Source organism: Emys orbicularis, chromosome 2, assembly GCF_028017835.1.
Source record: "Emys orbicularis isolate rEmyOrb1 chromosome 2, rEmyOrb1.hap1, whole genome shotgun sequence".
In the NCBI taxonomy this organism is placed as follows: Eukaryota; Metazoa; Chordata; order Testudines; family Emydidae; genus Emys; species Emys orbicularis.
Window position 1 is genome coordinate 192684711 of NC_088684.1, and position 18045 is coordinate 192702755.

The following is an 18045-nucleotide window of genomic DNA, read 5'->3' on the forward strand; positions in this document are numbered from 1 at the left end:
AAAGAGTGGTTTGATCAGTGTTCTGTTTTATTTTGGGGTAAGGGAGTAAAGAAGGGTACTGGATAAAAAGCCTTTGGTTTCTGCAGACATACAATATAGAACACCCGCTACATATGATATATACTGTTTGTATGCTAAGTATAATTATAGTAAATGTTGCAAAAAATCCATTCTTCACTTACTCACAACTTTCTAAAAATGAGGCAGTTATGCTGAAAAATGGAGAAAAACAAGAAAAGAAAAGAAAACAAGAAAAAATGGTTGTCATCTCTTCCAAACTTGCTTCATTGTACCTACGTGGTGGCAGTGTGTGTGTCACAACCAAGTATAATTCTCCCACTGTAAATTTGCCCCACACCCCCAGCACTGCTAGCATATTTCAGGAACGTTTTCAATTTTCAGTGAAATGTTTGAAATGAGATGAACATTTTTTTTTTCTATTTCTCAGTTTTTTTAAGTCTTCCCCTCCACCACTTTTTTTTCCCAACAGAAAATATATTTTTTAAAGTCTTATACTAAAGTGCCTCCCACATTCTAGGTACTGGAAGAGTTTCAGAATTAGCAGTAGTACTACTTACCATATGAACCTCAATGCCTAGACATAGGCCACTGGGTTATACACAGAATAACCAACTTCGTTCTGAATTTCCCGGTGTATTGGCTTGTGACACAAACCAGTAACACACTATGTGCACAAGTTTGAGAAATGTTAATCATAATAGAAGCCACTTTATTAGGAAGTCAATGCTTTATTCCATATAGTAGTATTTCCTAAACAAGGCAAGAGCTCAAGGTCTGAATGTTTAGATTTGACTGAGCAAAACCATCAGTGGTTTCAGAAAATGAAATCCATGAGGCTCAGCATCTCTAAGTGTAAGGATTTTAAAAACCAATGGCCCATGAAGTGACTGATTTATTGCATCAGTGGTTTTTACAGAAGATAAAACTGCAAGATTATACAATGTGCTGTGTATATGATCTCAAATCAAAGGCTAAGGGCTTGTCTACCCGGGGAGTTATTCATTATTAACTCTCTGTATGGACACTCTAATGGTGAAATTAAATCCCTTATTCCAAATTATCTTAATCCACTTTGGAAGTGGTTTAAAATAAATTATAATGATGTACTCTTATTTGGTAATAAGAGCATCCATACAGGGAGTTAATCAGAGACGGCTGATCCACTTTACAGTAACACCCTATTTTATGCCAGATTATACATGTAGAAAAGCCCCCAAATCATATATATGATGTTGCTAATCACAGCTGCCAGTTCTGCATAAACAGTCACTTTAATGCATGTTTAATTTATGTCTAAGCCCTTTGGGATATCTTGAGTTAGAAAGATGGATTATACAACCATATAGTACTCTATCCCCGTCTAGAAAATCTATATGTTAGAGATAGGATGGGTGACATTTATTAGGTCCTCTATTCAGCATCCATCTAGCCAAAACAAGATTTACTTCATAGCATATGATCAACTGTTTTGTGACCCAAAGCATACATCTTCCACCGTTTCCCTTGAGAGACTATTCCAGTCTAAAAGATCTGTGTGTCTCCTGATATTTAGTCTAACTTTCCCTTGGCTGAGTTTCATTCCTATATGAAAAGATGGATATAAATGGATTATTTGCTAGCTCTTGGCACAATTGCATATGGAAAAAGCTGGGTTTGAGTTGAGAGACTAGATTTAGGAGGTCAGACTAGATGATCTAACAGTGCTTTCTGGCTTTAAAATCTAATACATGAACCTAGGAATTTTGCTTTCAAGTAGATCAATTTCAGGGAATTGTACTTGAGGAAAGAATTTTGATCTTCAAGAATCCCTTTATTCTGCCTTCTGGCTGCTGTCCTTACACCTAAATGCTCGCAGATATGGGTTTATGACACACATTCATATCTGGATTTAGAATACCCCATAGTTTGGGCCTGTTCAGATTTGGGTTTTGGGTCTGTAGCAACAAGTGATGGTGGATCTGGAGATGGTCGCAATGAACTGGGAAGGGGTGGGAGGCTGAACATAACAATGAGGGCAATATTATGCATACCTTAGAAACCAAGAATGGGGGGGGGGGTTTCTCCATAATCCAGGCCCCAATCCTTCAATGAGCCCCCTGAGAGTCCTCTCAAGAGGAGCTCATTGCAAGTGCAGGGCCCAAGCGTCCAACATAATGGCTCATCTGTGTAATTTCCCTCTTAGGACACATTAACACAAATCAGCAGCTACTTCATTAAGATGTGTCTTACTGTGATTTTAATAGAAGATTGAAAAATAATAAGGGACAAAAGGTGATTGTGTACATGTCAACCTAGAATCTAGTGAAGGGAAAAAAAAGTTAAAAGTAGTTTCAGGTACTATACGTGCCCCTCCACTTCCCTGTCAACTATTGTGGTTTTTACAAACATGTGTTCTTCTTTTTTTTTAAAAAAAAATCCTTTTTCTGTCACCACTTTCTGGAGTAGGACCCACACAAACAGGGGGATGCTATCTGGGGTTCCAGCTCAGTAAAGTATTTAAATATGCTTAGATTTAAACATATGAGTAATCTCATTGACTTCAGCATGGTTACCCCCAAGCTTAAGGTTGGGCATATGCTTAACTTTCTTGCTGAACTGGATCCTAAAAATGCGTGGTAGTGTTCTGATCTCAACTACACAGCGATGAATTGGAGTAACTCCACTGAAGTCAACATTTACTCCAAATTTGAACCTCAGTATCTCTGACCAGAATGTAGCCTATAGTACCTTATAAGTAGGCAAAATATTCCGATTTACTGGTGATCCAAGGTTTTGGATTTCCATCCAACGGAATGAATATTCTGGTCAGAATTATGACCACAGAAAATGAAGAACTTGGAAATATGTAAGTGATTTCTGTGGGGGGGGGACAAAAAAAAATTGTAAAGGTGTTGATATTATTGAAAATGGGTTCTCTCTCTCCAGTGGCCAGTTAAGTGGGGAGGGTTCTGTACGTGTGCAAAGTCAGACTTCTCAAGGTCTGGAGAATGTCTTGTGTTTTGCAAGTCTTTAACTTTCTGCGTCTGCAGAAACTCTCACCCATGACTCTTTCATTAAAATGATGTGCCATTTAAAATATTTTCAAGAGAAGGAAAGCCAGTGTCTTCACCTCTAACTCTTTAAGTATTAACGATCCCTTAAAGTTTAATCCAAAATGAGTTGTATAGTCTCTTGAGGTCTTTTTTTTCCCCCTCACAAAGCAAAATTGAATGGAATGATAGTTACAGCTCCAGTCGGACCTTAAACTTGGAGCAGGTCATTTCTGTCTTTTGCATACACTCTCTTGTCAACCATGTCAAACTTTCATCATGTTTTACTATGCTGGGCCAAATCTTGAAGTTCTTCCTTAGGCAAATTACCATCATGTGTGATGGCAGGCTGCCTGAGTGAGGATTACTGGATTTGGCATATAATGAGTAGGCTATTTATTCCTGAGCTCAAGCATCCTGATGGCAACCCTGCCTTATGTTTTGTAAAATCAGAGGACTAGCTGATCGTGCTAGTTTGAGTAAATTATCGCCAGCCACAGATTGGCTGAGAGTTAAAAGAGGTGTAATAAAGGAACCTCTTGACTGAAAAGGAGTTTGTGTCCTATGCCCCAATAAATATTCAAGTTGTTAAATAAAATTAAAAAAATATCTTTCCTAGTCTTTTTAATATGTTCTGGGGAATTTTCTTCCTCTTAGTTTCCTTTTCTCTTTTTATTTATTTTCTTTCTAACATAAACATATTTAGCTCTGTTCGCACGAGATTCTCAATGCTCTTCACAAAGATGCATATTTGTGACCTTAAGAGCCTCTCAATGTCCACTGGCAGGGGGCCCACTATACGATAATTCCTATCAGGCCTGACACACACTCACTGCCCCCAATACACTGTTGTCATAATATGTATCTAAAAGGTGTCATGGAAGGTATTATATGTAAACTGGTGACACAGTAGCCCCAAAAAACTTTGAGTGATGTATGTACAAGTTGGGTACAAAGAGTTATATATGTGTGCTGGAAATATGTTCTTAAAATGTGTTTGGGAGGCAGTGAATACATTGAATCTGCCCTAGACAAAGGAATGTGGAGTTCCCTTTCTGACTGGCTTGATTACAGGTACAGGACAGTGAAAGTACATTTACATATAAGGTAAACAAAACAAACAAGCTAACAAGTGGCAGCTGTGGGCATGCTGGTGGAGTCTGCACACCAAGAATCTTTCCTGGCTCTTGAGCCAAAGACATTTGATTTTGGGTAATATAAGGGGAGCAAAAAGACAATGTATTTATCCGTCACTTAGGGCAGTGATTCTCAACCAGGGGTATGAGTACCCCGGGGCTATGCAGCGGTCTTCCAAAGGGTACATCAACTCATCCATGGTCACACAGGGAGACTGGCTGAGCCAGGAATTGAATCCAGGTCTCTTTAAGTCCCAGTCCAGTATCCTGTGATCAGTTTGGACTATGTGGCTTTTGTCTGGTGTCAAGGGACATAGATTTCAAGAAAAATAAGGAAAAGTATTTTAAAAAATTACTAAAAAATTATTGAGATTTTTGTCCATTTTGGGGTTATTGATGGGTGTCCATTAATTTTTTCATGGGACTTTTCCTGTGATTTGGAGTTTTGTTTCAAGTTGTTTGCACTGTGATTGCTGTATAAGAAAAATGGATTAGTTGAGAGAATAATTTTAGGACTGTCTGTGTTCACTCCATCTTTCTCTTACATAATAAACACATTCAGCCTTCCTCATCTCTGTATAGATTTGAGAGATACATCATTAGACTGTTACAGTACAAACTGCTCCTATAACGTCACTCCCAGAGAAGGGTGTCCTTGCGCAATTCAACAATAATGCCAATGAAGACATAGGAGCATAATGGTGTAAAATCAGTGTAAGTGGGAGGAGACCCAGTATATTCATTTGATGCTTTTTAGTTTAATTCATTCAAAAATATACTTAGTTAAACTCTAACAAATATCTCTCACTAGTGTGACTCCATGTCTCAGTATGGGCCTGATCGAAAGCCCATGGATTTCAGTGGGCTTTGGAATTGGTTCATCTTGGCAATTCAGACCTATCTGCCTTCGAAAATCAAAGAGACAAGGTGGGTGCGGTAATATCTTTTATTGGACCAACTTCTGTTAGTGAAAGAGACAAGCTTTCAAGCTCTACAGAGCTCTCCGGTCTCGGTGAAGAAGAGCTCTGTGGATCTCAAAAGCGTGTATCTTTCATTAACAGAAATTGGTCCAATGAAAGATATTACTACATATTACTGCACCAAATATCCTGGGACCAACAGCTACACAATATTTGAAAATCAAGACATAATAATGCAGAGAGACCAAGCTTATTTTGATGCATCATTGTTTTCATCCTCCACCTTCTTCCCACATCTAAATAAAATAAAAATAATTTTAGGTGGATGACTAATCTCCTTAAATGAGAGAGGTGGTGACAGGACTGAAGTTTAGACTGTTTTGCAGGATGGCCCCTGGGGCTGTTGCTGAAGGCACATAGTACTAATGCATGAATAATAAGGAAAGAATGTGCCATTGGTTCAAATAAGTCTTTAAGGGCTATTATCTTTGCTTTTCATCTTTGGAAGGGCATGAATCTTCAGATTCAAGAAAGGACAAACAATAACAAAAGCCTTGTAGTTCACATAGGGGATCTGACTGCTAAATTTGTGTTTGGAAATACTCTATGGGTGTTTAAACAATTATCTGCTTCCATCCTATCAAACGTAGTAGGTCTTCACTAGCAACGTTAAAGCGCTGCCACGGCAACACTTTAACATGGCTGTGTAGTCGCGACACCAGTGCTATAAAAAAACCACCTCCACGAGGGGAGTAGCTCCCAGCACTGGGAGCGTGGCTCCCAGCACTGGTGCACTGTCTACACTGCCACTTTACAGTGCTGAAACTTGCAGTGCTTGGGGTGGGGTGTGTTTTTTCACACCCCCGAGCAAGAAAGTTGCAGCGCTGTAAAGTGGCAGTGTAGACAAGGCCTTAATCTAACAGTGAAAGGATAACAATGGAGATGGTGCACAAAAAGATTAAAAATCCTCCTTTGTTCAAGTGACAAAGGTGAGTGACAGCATTTAGTAGCTGTGCTCTGTCATGAGCTACTGTACCAACAAGTTGGCTCAACCTGTGTTTCTTTCCTGCACTCCATCAGCCAAACATGGTCAGTGTTTTTTTACAGGAGAACATGTACAGTAGGCTGTGACTGTGGACACCTTCCTCCCCATGGACTAACCCAGAAGGCAGTTTTGTTATAACTCTGTTTCCTTCCCTGTGCTTTTTGGCAGATGTACTTACATACACGATCTTCAGCACCATGCTTTGAAGTTCACTTTTAATGCTGTTCCCTGTACATCCAAATGCTGGCAACTGTACTCCTTAGCTCAAAGGAAGGTGCTGCCCTTGGTAGAACGACTAGGAAGATTTTTAAAATAACCCTCGCTTTCATCATGGCAGATTCCAAAGGGACATGGCCTCCTTGCAGATAGGATTTCTTGGTTACAATGGTCTAACTTTAGGTTACCAGAAACAGTTTAGTCAGCTCACTATCTTACTGCTGAAGTGAAGAAAGCCTCTGTGTGTTCTTCAGTTGCTTTAGATTGAGGACCCGTGCTTTATTTTAAGATGCATTTTGGTGCCTTGCAAACATACTGATGTAAGCCAGCCTACAAATCTGCCTTTCAGATTTTACTGATCCATTTTTTAAAAAGTAACTTGCTCTGGGCTTGTATAATTTTACAATGATTGAGTAAGCTACTTTCCTTGTTTCAGTGTTGGTGGAATCTGCAGTAAATTGCATCACTGTTGGTTTTGTTCAGAGAGCAATATATAAACACAGACAATAGTAAGAATGGACTTATTGGGGGTGTTTCTCTTTTTCTTGTCTGTTCAGCTGAAGTGTTATCACAAAAAATATCGATCGGCCACCCGTGATGTCGTTTTCCGCCTGCAGTTTCACACAGGTGCCGTTCAGGGCTATGGTCTGGTATTTGGCAAAGAGGACTTGGACAATGCTAACAAAGGTAGGCTTCCTTCTGTGGGGGATATAGTGGGGTGGGGAGGGGATTCATGATTGTGTATACTGGGATATATGTGTGTGTGTGTGTCTGTTAATGTGTGTTTGTGTTCAAAGTCAGTGTCTTCAACAATGCCTAGTGATATCAGATGCCTCCATTTTGGAAGCTTAATTGGACATTCTACAGGTGCTCATTCAATAGGAAGAAAGGTGTATTCTTAGCTTGTGTGTAGGTGATCAGCACTTCCTGAAAACCAGGCCTCTGTATATCCAAAAATTCAGGAACAAAATCACTAGGCACTTTTAAAAATCCTGGCCTAGGTATCATAGTGCTTCTTCCCAAAGTATTACTTTTGTTTTTTGTGTGTGTGTATGTGTGTGTGTATGTGTGTCTATCTATCTATCTATCTATCTATCTATCTATCTATCTATCTATCTATCTATCTATCTATCTATCCTTGTTTAGTGGTCAGGATTCTTGTTTTGCTGGTTTTTTTTTTTTTTTAAGCTATGAAACCACTGCAAATAAAGCACTAGAGCTAGGGTTGTTTTTTGTTTGGCTGGTTTTTGGGGTTTTTTTTTGTTTTGTTTCTTTTCTGTGTTCTTGGCTGTTCTGGGAAGTAAACCAAACTCTGACTTCCGCTTTTGTAGTCTTTTACTGAGAATGTGGGGGGAGGGGGGAACCTTGCTGTTTTAGAAGGCAGTTGGGGAAAGAGCAAATACACACATTATATTTATTCTACTGTAAAATCTTGATTTGTGAATGCTTAGCTACTATTCCCTGGGAAATAAACTTGCTGAGATATTTTGTTGTGTTTTCAGATGACCGCTTCCCTGATTATGGGAAAATTGAATTGGTTTTTTCAGGAACCCCAGAGAAAATCCAAGGTAAGCATTCAATATATAGAATGATCTCTGTTTATTTTGGAAGCTGACAGAATTTAAGTGCAGATAGAAAATTAAATTTCATCCCAGAAGGCTGTAGTGCAGAAAGTGTGGAATGTAGTTTACCTTGGAATATAAGAACTTACTAAAATTATTCTGAATTTACACTAGTGTAACTGTGATCAGAATTCGATTACAAAAATATATTGGAGTGGTTGCTGATAACTATTAGAAAACATATAACATATATAGTATACTATTCTACAGATAGCTATGGCATACATAGCATACATAGATTAAGTGATCACAATGTTCTAAAATCACATACTGCCAAGTATTTAAAATAACACTATTTGAAGAAAAATAATTCCTTCAAAAACCTAATCTAAGCAGTGGTCTATATAAAATGCTACGGGTATTATTCATTGTTTTCCCAGGTGCCATACATGAACTCATTTAAACAAGTGACAAACTTTGGACCAATTTCAGACCTGTAACCAAATAGAACTTCATTGTCAGTAGAGCTGCTTGTGTTTATACCAGGTCTGAAGTTGGCTCACAAGTTATACCCTGTCTCACTCTCACTCTCACTCATGCCCGTCACCCCAGTCGGGGTATGGGCCGCCAACCACAGATCTCCAGAGTCCTTTATCCTGGGCCATTTGCCTGGTTGCAAGAAGGGTAATCGGCTTAGTGGCTTCCTCACGACTTTCACCACCCAGCGTCATGCGTCTTCGAGTTGAAGACCCTTCTTTTTCAAGGGTAAAAGTCTCTGTTATCTCTATTGTTGGCGTTTCTGTAGCAGGTTGATTTTTTACGGGGTGGAGTTGCTAGCCCCACGCCCAACCCTCCTCCTTTATCCTGATTTGGGACAGGCAGATGGCCCCAAAGGACCTCTCTGGTGGAGTTATTATACCCTGTACTCGTCCTCAAATACATTATAATCTAGGATTGTGTCTATAATAATATGGAACTTCCCATATCCAAGATGAAAAAATTATATCATAGAGTTTGTGAACAATTTACTACTACTATGCATTTATTGCTTTTCCAAAGGTAAATATTGATTCTGCCTGAGATGATGAAAAAGAGTTTTTCAAAATATAGTTCTTTCCATGTGCCATAAATAATCTTTTCTGTAGTGTTACATATACTGTGTCCTGGAAATCTTTCCCTTGCATTTTTCACCAGTCTAATTGCTTCGAGACTAGTAGTAGTAGCAGCCAATAAAAAGCTGGCTTCTGTCCAGTCCAGCGAACGGTTCTGCTTTTGCCTGCTGACAATCCTTATAAGAAAATTCAATTTTAATAGCTTCTCAAGCTTAATCTATGCTTTTCCTGGATGGTAAAGATCCTGGTTTGCCTGAAGAGTAGGCAGTCTGTCAGTCTGAAAAAAGATCAAAATCTGTTCATTATTACTTCTGTTTTTCTGGTATCCTAGAGGATGAATCAGATTTGTATTTTCAGCAGGTGCTCGGAGTTAGAACTTATTTCATATCTGAGTTATCTTAGTGCAAAAAGGGATAGGGAAAAAGTCTCACTGCTCCATTTTTGAAGAGACTCTAATTTTACAGTTTCTCAGTATTTGAGAAATTATTTTAAAAATGGAAAATTCCAGCCCTTCATACAGTTTAATAGTAGAAGGCCCACTTCTCAAACTCAGATGGCAAACATTAGAAACCTAAATCTGCATGTGGGCACCTAAATATCTCTGTAGGCACCTAAAGCCCCAGTCCTGTGTTGTGAGAGCGTGGCTGGACTGTGGCACTCAACACAGAGCCCGGCTGTTTATTGTGCCCTGAGGATCAGGACCTAAATCAGTACTTACTTGTCTATAAATAGTTACTTCGGTGCCTAAATGCAGACTTTTAGTCTCCTCACTTTAGGTACTTATGTTTGAAAAGTGGGCCTAATAATACCACTTATATAACACTTTGCATCTGTAAAGCATTTTACAAATATTAATTAAATGCCCCTTAGAATGCCACTGTAGGGTAGGTACATAAGGATTGTTCTCCCCTATTCCAGGTGGGAAACTGAGGTAGCAAGTTGCTTATTGTCACAGATTAAGTCAGCATCAGAGCCCAGATTGAAGTCAGGAGTTTTTGATGCTCCTGTCTTGTGCTCATGACACTGGACCACAGCTAAATCCCTCATTGCTATAGTTTCAAATGTATAGATTACATGTTAAGGGTGAAACAAATGTGTGAGTTAAGTCCTTGGTTACTGCTGAAAATTCCATGTATGTCTGGCAGGGGACACTTTCTGTGAGGCCAAATCTTTCATTTCACTGACTTCAGTGTAATGTTAGTGTGTGGGAACAGCAGCACATCTGCTACCCTGGAGAAAAAACAGCCAAAAGTTTAAGATTGAGAAGTCAACTTTGCCTTTGAGCTGTTGCCTTGTTTTCATTGCAGCGCTGGTGTCATTTACACACACTGTTTGTATTTAATAAACCTACTAAATAAACTTTCTCTGATATCAGAATGATAGTGACCCCAACAATAAACATGACCTTACATCATTTCTTCTTTGTGCAGTAGTTGAACTGCTAACTGACAATGGAGATGCTTGTGGTATCATTCTGAGACGTCATTTCAGCTTTGGTCGTACATGGCTACAGAACGTTGCATACTCTCTCATTCAGGAGGGTGGGGTGTGTGTGGATGTGCTATTAAGGCAGGGCTACTCTGTAGTCAGAGGCCCCAGTTAAACTCTTTGTTTATTCCTACTGTATTGAAACATTAATATAATCTTAGTTTCCATAGTCCATTTCAGTGTGGCTGTTGATCTGTCTTTCCATGTCATTTCTTCCCACACTTCTGAAGATGGGGTTAATGCATTCACTGAAGCAGCACATTGTCAGAGATGGGTGTATGTGTAGATACAGATGAAAGCAGGAGTACTCCTCCACTTTGTCTCTGACCAAGACTTTACCCTTTCAGGATGTGAACGCCTGAAGAATGACCATGGAGTGATAGTTGACTACAATACCTCAGATCCACTAATCCGCTGGGATTCCTACGAAAACATGAGCCCTGATGGTGAAGGTGAGGAGAGCAAGCTTGTCCCCAGGGTTCTATCACAACAGACCAAGATTAAACTGTTAGCAACTATAAAATACTTACTGGGGTGGGAGGAAGTAGAGCTCCCTTACATGAACCAGTGCAATTCTACCATTGTGGGAGTTGTTGATTGTTATGTCCCTCTCTATCTAGCCACAGTGGCAGCGTGGCTGTAGGGGGAAGAAAGATCTAATGGTTATAGAAATGGTTAGGATTCTTGCTTTGTGAGGAGAAGCACATTTGGGTGTGAGAGAGCTGGTTGGTGTGAATTAGATGGTGGGTAGATGTGGTCTAGAAAGTGTTTTTTTTATTAATTGTTGTGTAGCAGCACTACTCACCTGGTAGGCTTGGGGGTGGCAGGGTTGCTGCTGACTCAGTTTCCCTCTCTTGGACTCCCTAACACTTTCAACATAGGCTTTCATGTGTTGAAAAACACCCCTTCTTGGGGTCAAAGTTCACAAGGAATCACACAAACTCCCACCCAGCCTTCAAGCTGGCCTACAACTCTTGGTACAACTCTGAGGACTTGTCTACACTACCCGCCGGATCGGCAGGCAGCGATCGATCCAACGGGCATAGATTTATCACGTCTATATACTAGTATAGTCGCGATAAATCGACCGCTGAGCGCTCTCCTGTGGACTCCAGTACTCCACCAGAATGAGAAGCGCAAGCGGAGTCGACGGGAGAGCATCAGCTGTCGACTTACCACAGTGAAGACACCGCGGTAAGTAGATCTAAGTATGTCGACTTCAGCTACACTATTCATGTCGCTGAAGTTGCGTATCTTAGATTGACCCCGTATGGTAGTGTAGACAAGCCCTTAGTCCTGTCCCTGCTGAAGCTTTCCTCTAGCAGATTTGATCTCCACACCCCAGCTTTCCTAGCTGGCTCCTGCTCCCTGTAGGCTTTTGGTTTTATTGCCATCCCAAAAGGCCTGATTTAGCCACATGACCTGCCTGTCATGTGAAAGTGCACATTTTTTCACAATCTGAGTGTGTCACAAGTGGATCCATCTCCCCTTAAAAGGCCAGTCATCCTTTTACAAATAGTTTTGCCACTTTCAATCTCAATATATACCTATAGTCACTACATCTTGTGGCAAATTCACAGATTTCAGTTAAAGCACTAATGCTACATTGCCTGGAACTTTGCAGAAGATATTCAAGACTATAAAGTAAGGGGTGCCCAAGTCAATGGAATACAGACAGGCATTTCCCTTGATACAATTATATGTCTTTAAATTGCCAGTGACCCTCTATTCCATAAGTTATCCTTTCTTCCTATTGGTATTTACAGTGCAGTATGGTCTGGGTGAAAGTAGTGTAAAAGCAGCCATCATGATCTCGTTCCCATTTGCATGGTTCCTTGACTTTGCCTCAGTACATAGCAAAAGAAGTAATTGTTCTTGATTTGTGTATTTCTCATGTGAAAGCTCAGAATGTCACACCTGCGTGCACACACACACAAGCCTGACTCTGTTGCAAGTAAAAACATGAGGGGAGCAGATAAGGCCTGAACGAATGCCAACATTTCTGTTTTCACAAAGCTCCCTGAAGAAACAAGGAAGGAGTAAAGCTAGAGCACTATCAGCCAGGATCTGATTCAGCTTGCATCTTTTTTTAATCCTTAAGAATCAGTATTGAGTATAGATTGAGAGAAGCCTTTGTGTGTGTGTGTGGCGGGGGGGGGGGGGTAAGAGAGATGGGGGTATACAAGAAACTTCAGTTTTCTATACCACGACACAGTTGCACAACGGCACCTCATGATAGTAAGAACTGTTGACTGCGGCTCTCCCATGGGGAACAAGGCAGCAAAAAGGTTGAAAGGCTGAAGCAAGGCCATCGCCTCCCCCTCTCCTCAGCACGGTTCCACCAAGCAGGGTGAGTGGAGGCACTGCAGGCAGCCATCTGCTCCATGAGAACGGATGGCGCTCACCGTGTGCGTACATGCACGCGCATACTCCACTCATGTGCAAGGAGCAGCATCAGAAAAGATTGTGCTTTACCTGAGGCAAAATCTCCTCCTTGGTGGTCCAGCACTGTGCTGCTCCCTACATTGGGCCATAGTATAAATGCCTTGACCTAGCCCCAAGCAAGCAGTTGAACTGATTCTGTAAATGACTTTCAGTGTTGCGATCAATGAATGAAAACTCATGCATTCCATTATACTGCAAGAGATAGCTATACAGGAAGTTACAGAAAAGCAAAGAAATGACTGTGCAGCCAGAACATTGGAGGGGAAGTAGTTCGGATGTAAAGTATATGATACTCATGTCTATATAAGCCTTGTGGGTGGGATATGATCAAGTGGAATAGAATCTGATGTCATGCTGTTTGCTGCTGTTAGAAATGCCTTCCACTACTGAATATATTTAGTGTGTAATCGGCTCTATGAGCTAAGATCAAGTGTACTTTAAAAGACTTAGGGAGAGTTCTGCTTTTGTGACAGCAGCTTTCTTTAAAGTCTCTTACATCTGATGTTGTTACAGGTAGCTTTCTTCAGCTAAATTCTTCAGTTCCAATTCAGACTTTTTAGGGCATGGGCTTTTGCCTGCACACATAATTCCCGTTGAAATCAACAGGAGCAATATACGTGGCTAGAGGGCAGTAGATGACCTATATATAGTATGCACTCTAACGCCTCCTCGCTTTTTTGTGCATATTAAGAACTGGGGGGTAATGAATTATGATATCAAACCTGCATGACCATTCACAGATACCGCAAGCTTTGTGAAACTGACAGACTTTGTAACTTTTCAGGTTGCTTTTTAAAAAAAAAAAATGATTAATTTGAGATTGAAAGAGACCTGTTTTGTTCTTGTTGACACTTTATGCACAGAGGGATTGCACTCCATAGCACTGTGTTGTGACTGAAGGTACAAAACTGAGAAAGAGGTGATAAAAAGGAAAAACATTACAGTAAAATGGTACCCAGTTTTTCTGAGTCTCCCATATTGGTTTGAAATAGCTAGATGCAGGGGGCTCACCACTAGTTGCAGAGAGAGAATTGCCTCCTAAATGTTCCTGATCTCCTGGGTGATTAGCAGGGATTCAAGAAATCTGTTTGCCATGGAAAAAACGCAGAAAAATGCAGAATTTGCATTTTTACAGAGAATCTTTTACATGTTGTGAACAAATGAAAACACATACAGTAGAACGTCGTTTATCTGACCCTCCATTATCCAGCTCTCCGTATTAACCAAACCAGCAGCCACCCATGGCTGACAGCAGGTGGGGCTTGGGCGATCAGCCCCACGTAGGGTGACCAGACTGTAAATGTGAAAAATCAGGACGGGGTGGAGGGTAGTAGGAGCCTATATAAGAAAAAGACCCAAAAATCAGGACTGTCCCTATAAAATCAGGACATCTGGTCACCCTAGCCCCAGGTGGCTGGGGCTCGGGCAGTCAGCCCTGAGAGGCTGGTGGTTCAATTAATATGGAGAGCCGGAGAATAGATGCTTGGATAAATGGGGTTCTACTGTATATCAATAAAACATTGTGTTCAACTGATACCTATATATATAGTGACTAGGGAAACTAAAAAGCAACAGAGGGTCCTGTGGCACCTTTAAGACTAACAGAAGTATTGGAGATAAGCTTTCGTGGGTGAATGCCCACTTCATCAGACGCAAGTAATGGAAATTTCCAGGGGCAGGTATAAATCAGTATGGAGATAACGAGGTTAGTTCAATCAGGGAGGGTGAGGTGCTCTGCTAGCAGTTGAGGTGTGAACACCAAGGGAGGAGAAACTGCTTCTGTAGTTGGATAGCCATTCACAGTCTTTGTTTAATCCTGATCTGATGGTGTCAATTTGACACCATCAATTTGACACCAGATCAGGATTAAACAAAGACTGTGAATGGCTATCCAACTACAGAAGCAGTTTCTCCTCCCTTGGTGTTCACACCTCAACTGCTAGCAGAGCACCTCACCCTCCCTGATTGAACTAACCTCGTTATCTCCATACTGATTTATACCTGCCTCTGGAAATTTCCATTACTTGCATCTGATGAAGTGGGCATTCACCCACGAAAGCTTATCTCCAATACTTCTGTTAGTCTTAAAGGTGCCACAGGACCTTCTGTTGCTTTTTACAGATTCAGACTAACACGGCTACCCCTCTGATAGGGAAACTAAAGTTCAGCGTTTCATTTTAATCGTGGAAAAACTCACATTTTTATGGTTTTTTTAATCAGAGAATTTTTGGGGGGTTATAACAGAAACCTAGGATCCCTGGTGATTAGTGGAGCAGTGTTTACATATGTCTAGAATGGGAGGAGTCTGCAGACAGCTAGTCCCCCATGGCTGTAGTTCCCTTTCTTTTCTCCTTAAAGGTCTAGAATTTTCAGGTAGTTGGGGAAGGAAGAAGTGATTGAAAAACATGTGAATTTCTTCATCTAGACACTTATTTCTCTTAAGAGCCCTTGATGAGCAACTTTATATGCTAGACCATTTAATACACTTCCTCCATAATGGATATACAACTTTAGAAATAACTTCCTCGTCCCTGATTTTGAGTCAGTATCACATTCCCTCATAACTGGGCGGTACCTTTCCTTGGAGTCTTCTACTATAATGGTTCAAAATATGTGACTGAGAACAGTATTTTGGACTGCAATGATAGAATTCTCGAAGTTGTTTGTGCTGACGTTAGACTGGTAGTGATGGTATCATCTACTGTAAGTTCCTCATTTTGTTCCTGTGGTCTCTACAGGGTTGGGTGTTTATCTTTTCAAACCACGTTTGTTAGAGGAGGAAGGGACCAGCAATGATGATATTGTTAATCATTGTTGCTGTTTTTCAGTTTGAGGACAGCAGCATAGTACAGTAGAGATACTGTTTGTAAATAGCAGCGAGATGACCAAAATTTACTCATTTCTGGAAAAGACAGCAAAATGTCTAAAACAGCTTTGTCACTGTACATTGTATAATGCCCACCAGATTGTAGTGTATTCCATTACCTCTGTTATTTTAATGTTCCCACTCCAGGTGAGTACCATGGCAGTTCTGTAACTTACTCCTTCTCAGGCATCTTTTGCAGTTTACTTATCAGTGTTACCCTCATCCACATAAGAATTTCTCTTCTGATTCCTAAGCCTTGTTAAACCCTCTTGTGTCTTCTCTCATGCTTAGATTACTCTTTAGGGAAAGGGACTGTTTTTATGCTGTGTTTAAACAGTGCTTAACACAATGGGGCCTCAGTCCTGACTGGAGCTTGTAGATGCTACTATAATAGAAAATAATAATAATAATAACAAACCATGATTTGGGATTCCTGGACTATCACCCAGCTTTTTGCCCCTTGAGGCATGCTCTGCAGATTCTTTAGTTCTCGTCTGTCTCCACAACAGCTGTTCTTACCAAAGCAATTTGGGAAATGGTAAGTATTTTCAGCAAAAAAACTAAAAAGAAATAAACTTTTCTTTCTTTCAAAAAAATTAATGGAAATTTGTCATGCTTTTGAAAAATATTAGCCTCCACTTTTTTCAGTTTTTCATCAAAAATCAGTGAGGAAAATCGTGTTATGAAAAAGGCCATTTTCCATTTTAAAAAAGTTTAGACAGATTATTTGATCAGCTATATTATTTAATGTTTCAACTCTTGATAGTATGCAGGATTATTATATGACACAATATGCATCAGTGCTAACCAGGAGCTTCCAACTTATGCACTGCAAGGAGCAAATGTTTCTCTTGCTAGTGAATGTAGATAACTCTGAGGACCGCCTGGCTGGCAGTTACATATTAGGGTTGTTCAGGAGTGTGCTTTAGTTTGAACAGAGTGACAATCATTCTTGGTTGTATGCTGAGATTGTTCCAGGGATAGAATCACTGCAACAAGTTGTGAATGATCATGTCTGTCATCCGAAGAAGACTGCATGATGCACAGCAAGAGTGCCCAGTACGCTTCCCGCACACACACGGTTTAGTTTAGTAGGCAGCAACGCTAGATAGAAAAAAACCATCATGCCCAGCATCAGAGATCATAATAATGGGCCAAATTAATGCCTGGTACAACTTGGTTGAAAATGGATTTACAGGAGGAATGAATTTAGTCCATTCTTGTTAAATATTTTGTCACTTTTAGTGTTTCATTTATTTAGTAATCCCTCCACAACCTGACAGTTAGCTAGCAAAAACCTGTGGGAGAAAAAGAATACACACTTACACTGTAAATTGTCTTAAAATGACATTTTTTTTTAAACTAAGGAAGCATTGTGCAAGTGTTTCAGCTGGTCAGCACAGTGTTAGAATCACTTAAATGTTTTTTCCATCTGATCCCTATTGTTTGCTTCATAGTAAGTGACAAACTGTGATGTTTGCCAGCAGTGCCTGAAAATTGGGGAAAGTCTGGCTCACAAAAGAAGTGGCTTTGGAGGCAAAGGGATGTGTACATTCAAGCCAAACTCCTGTAGGGCACAATCAGTCCAAATTGCCATATCTAAAGTGGTGGGTAACAAAATATCTGGCCTATCCCGAGAATAGTCAAATACCCCATATTTAGAAATAGCCAAAAGTTTACAAACTTGCTTGTTCCTTCCTTTTCTTTTTTTCTGAAGAAAAACATCTGAGAAGTGTTTCCAGGTAAGCAATAACTGGCTTTCTGGAATGCACCCATGTGACATGATTTGATGGGGGTGTTTGACTTTTATTTGAAATTTTTTCTCCTGTTCAACCCAAAGTAAATAGCTGTTGAATGGGGAGCTGCCCTCTCTCGTAGTTAAACACTTGTTTTCCCAGAGGGCCCCTTCAGTATTGCAAAACTCAAGGGCTGAGACAAAACTGCTTGGCTTTGGTGCCTCGAAAGGAATGCAAATGCCTACCAACAAAAACAGTGGGGTCGGTGCCATTTCTGGTAAGTGAAACTGAAGTATAAATTGGTCGTGATCAAATGAACTCCAACTTTGATTCTTGAACTATATACAAAGTTGTTTAAAAGACAGAGAGCGAGAGATTTGGCAGGCAAGGGAAAAAAAAGTTTATTTTCATTTGAAAAATGATGTACTACAACAATTCCCCTCCATTCCTGTTTGGCAATGATAATAGA

The 18045-nt window shown here is 40.2% G+C and overlaps 1 protein-coding gene across 1 annotated transcript in view; it reads left to right on the top strand.

Moving 5' to 3' along the window:
* The window catches only part of TNS3 (tensin 3), a 172558-nt gene that overhangs the window by 24632 nt on the left and 129881 nt on the right, over positions 1–18045 (top strand). Inside the window, exons 9-11 of the mRNA XM_065398054.1 lie at positions 6925–7054; positions 7870–7935; positions 10877–10981. Of these exons, the coding sequence (XP_065254126.1) occupies positions 6925–7054; positions 7870–7935; positions 10877–10981 (301 nt within the window). The remainder of the gene's footprint in view (positions 1–6924; positions 7055–7869; positions 7936–10876; positions 10982–18045) is intronic.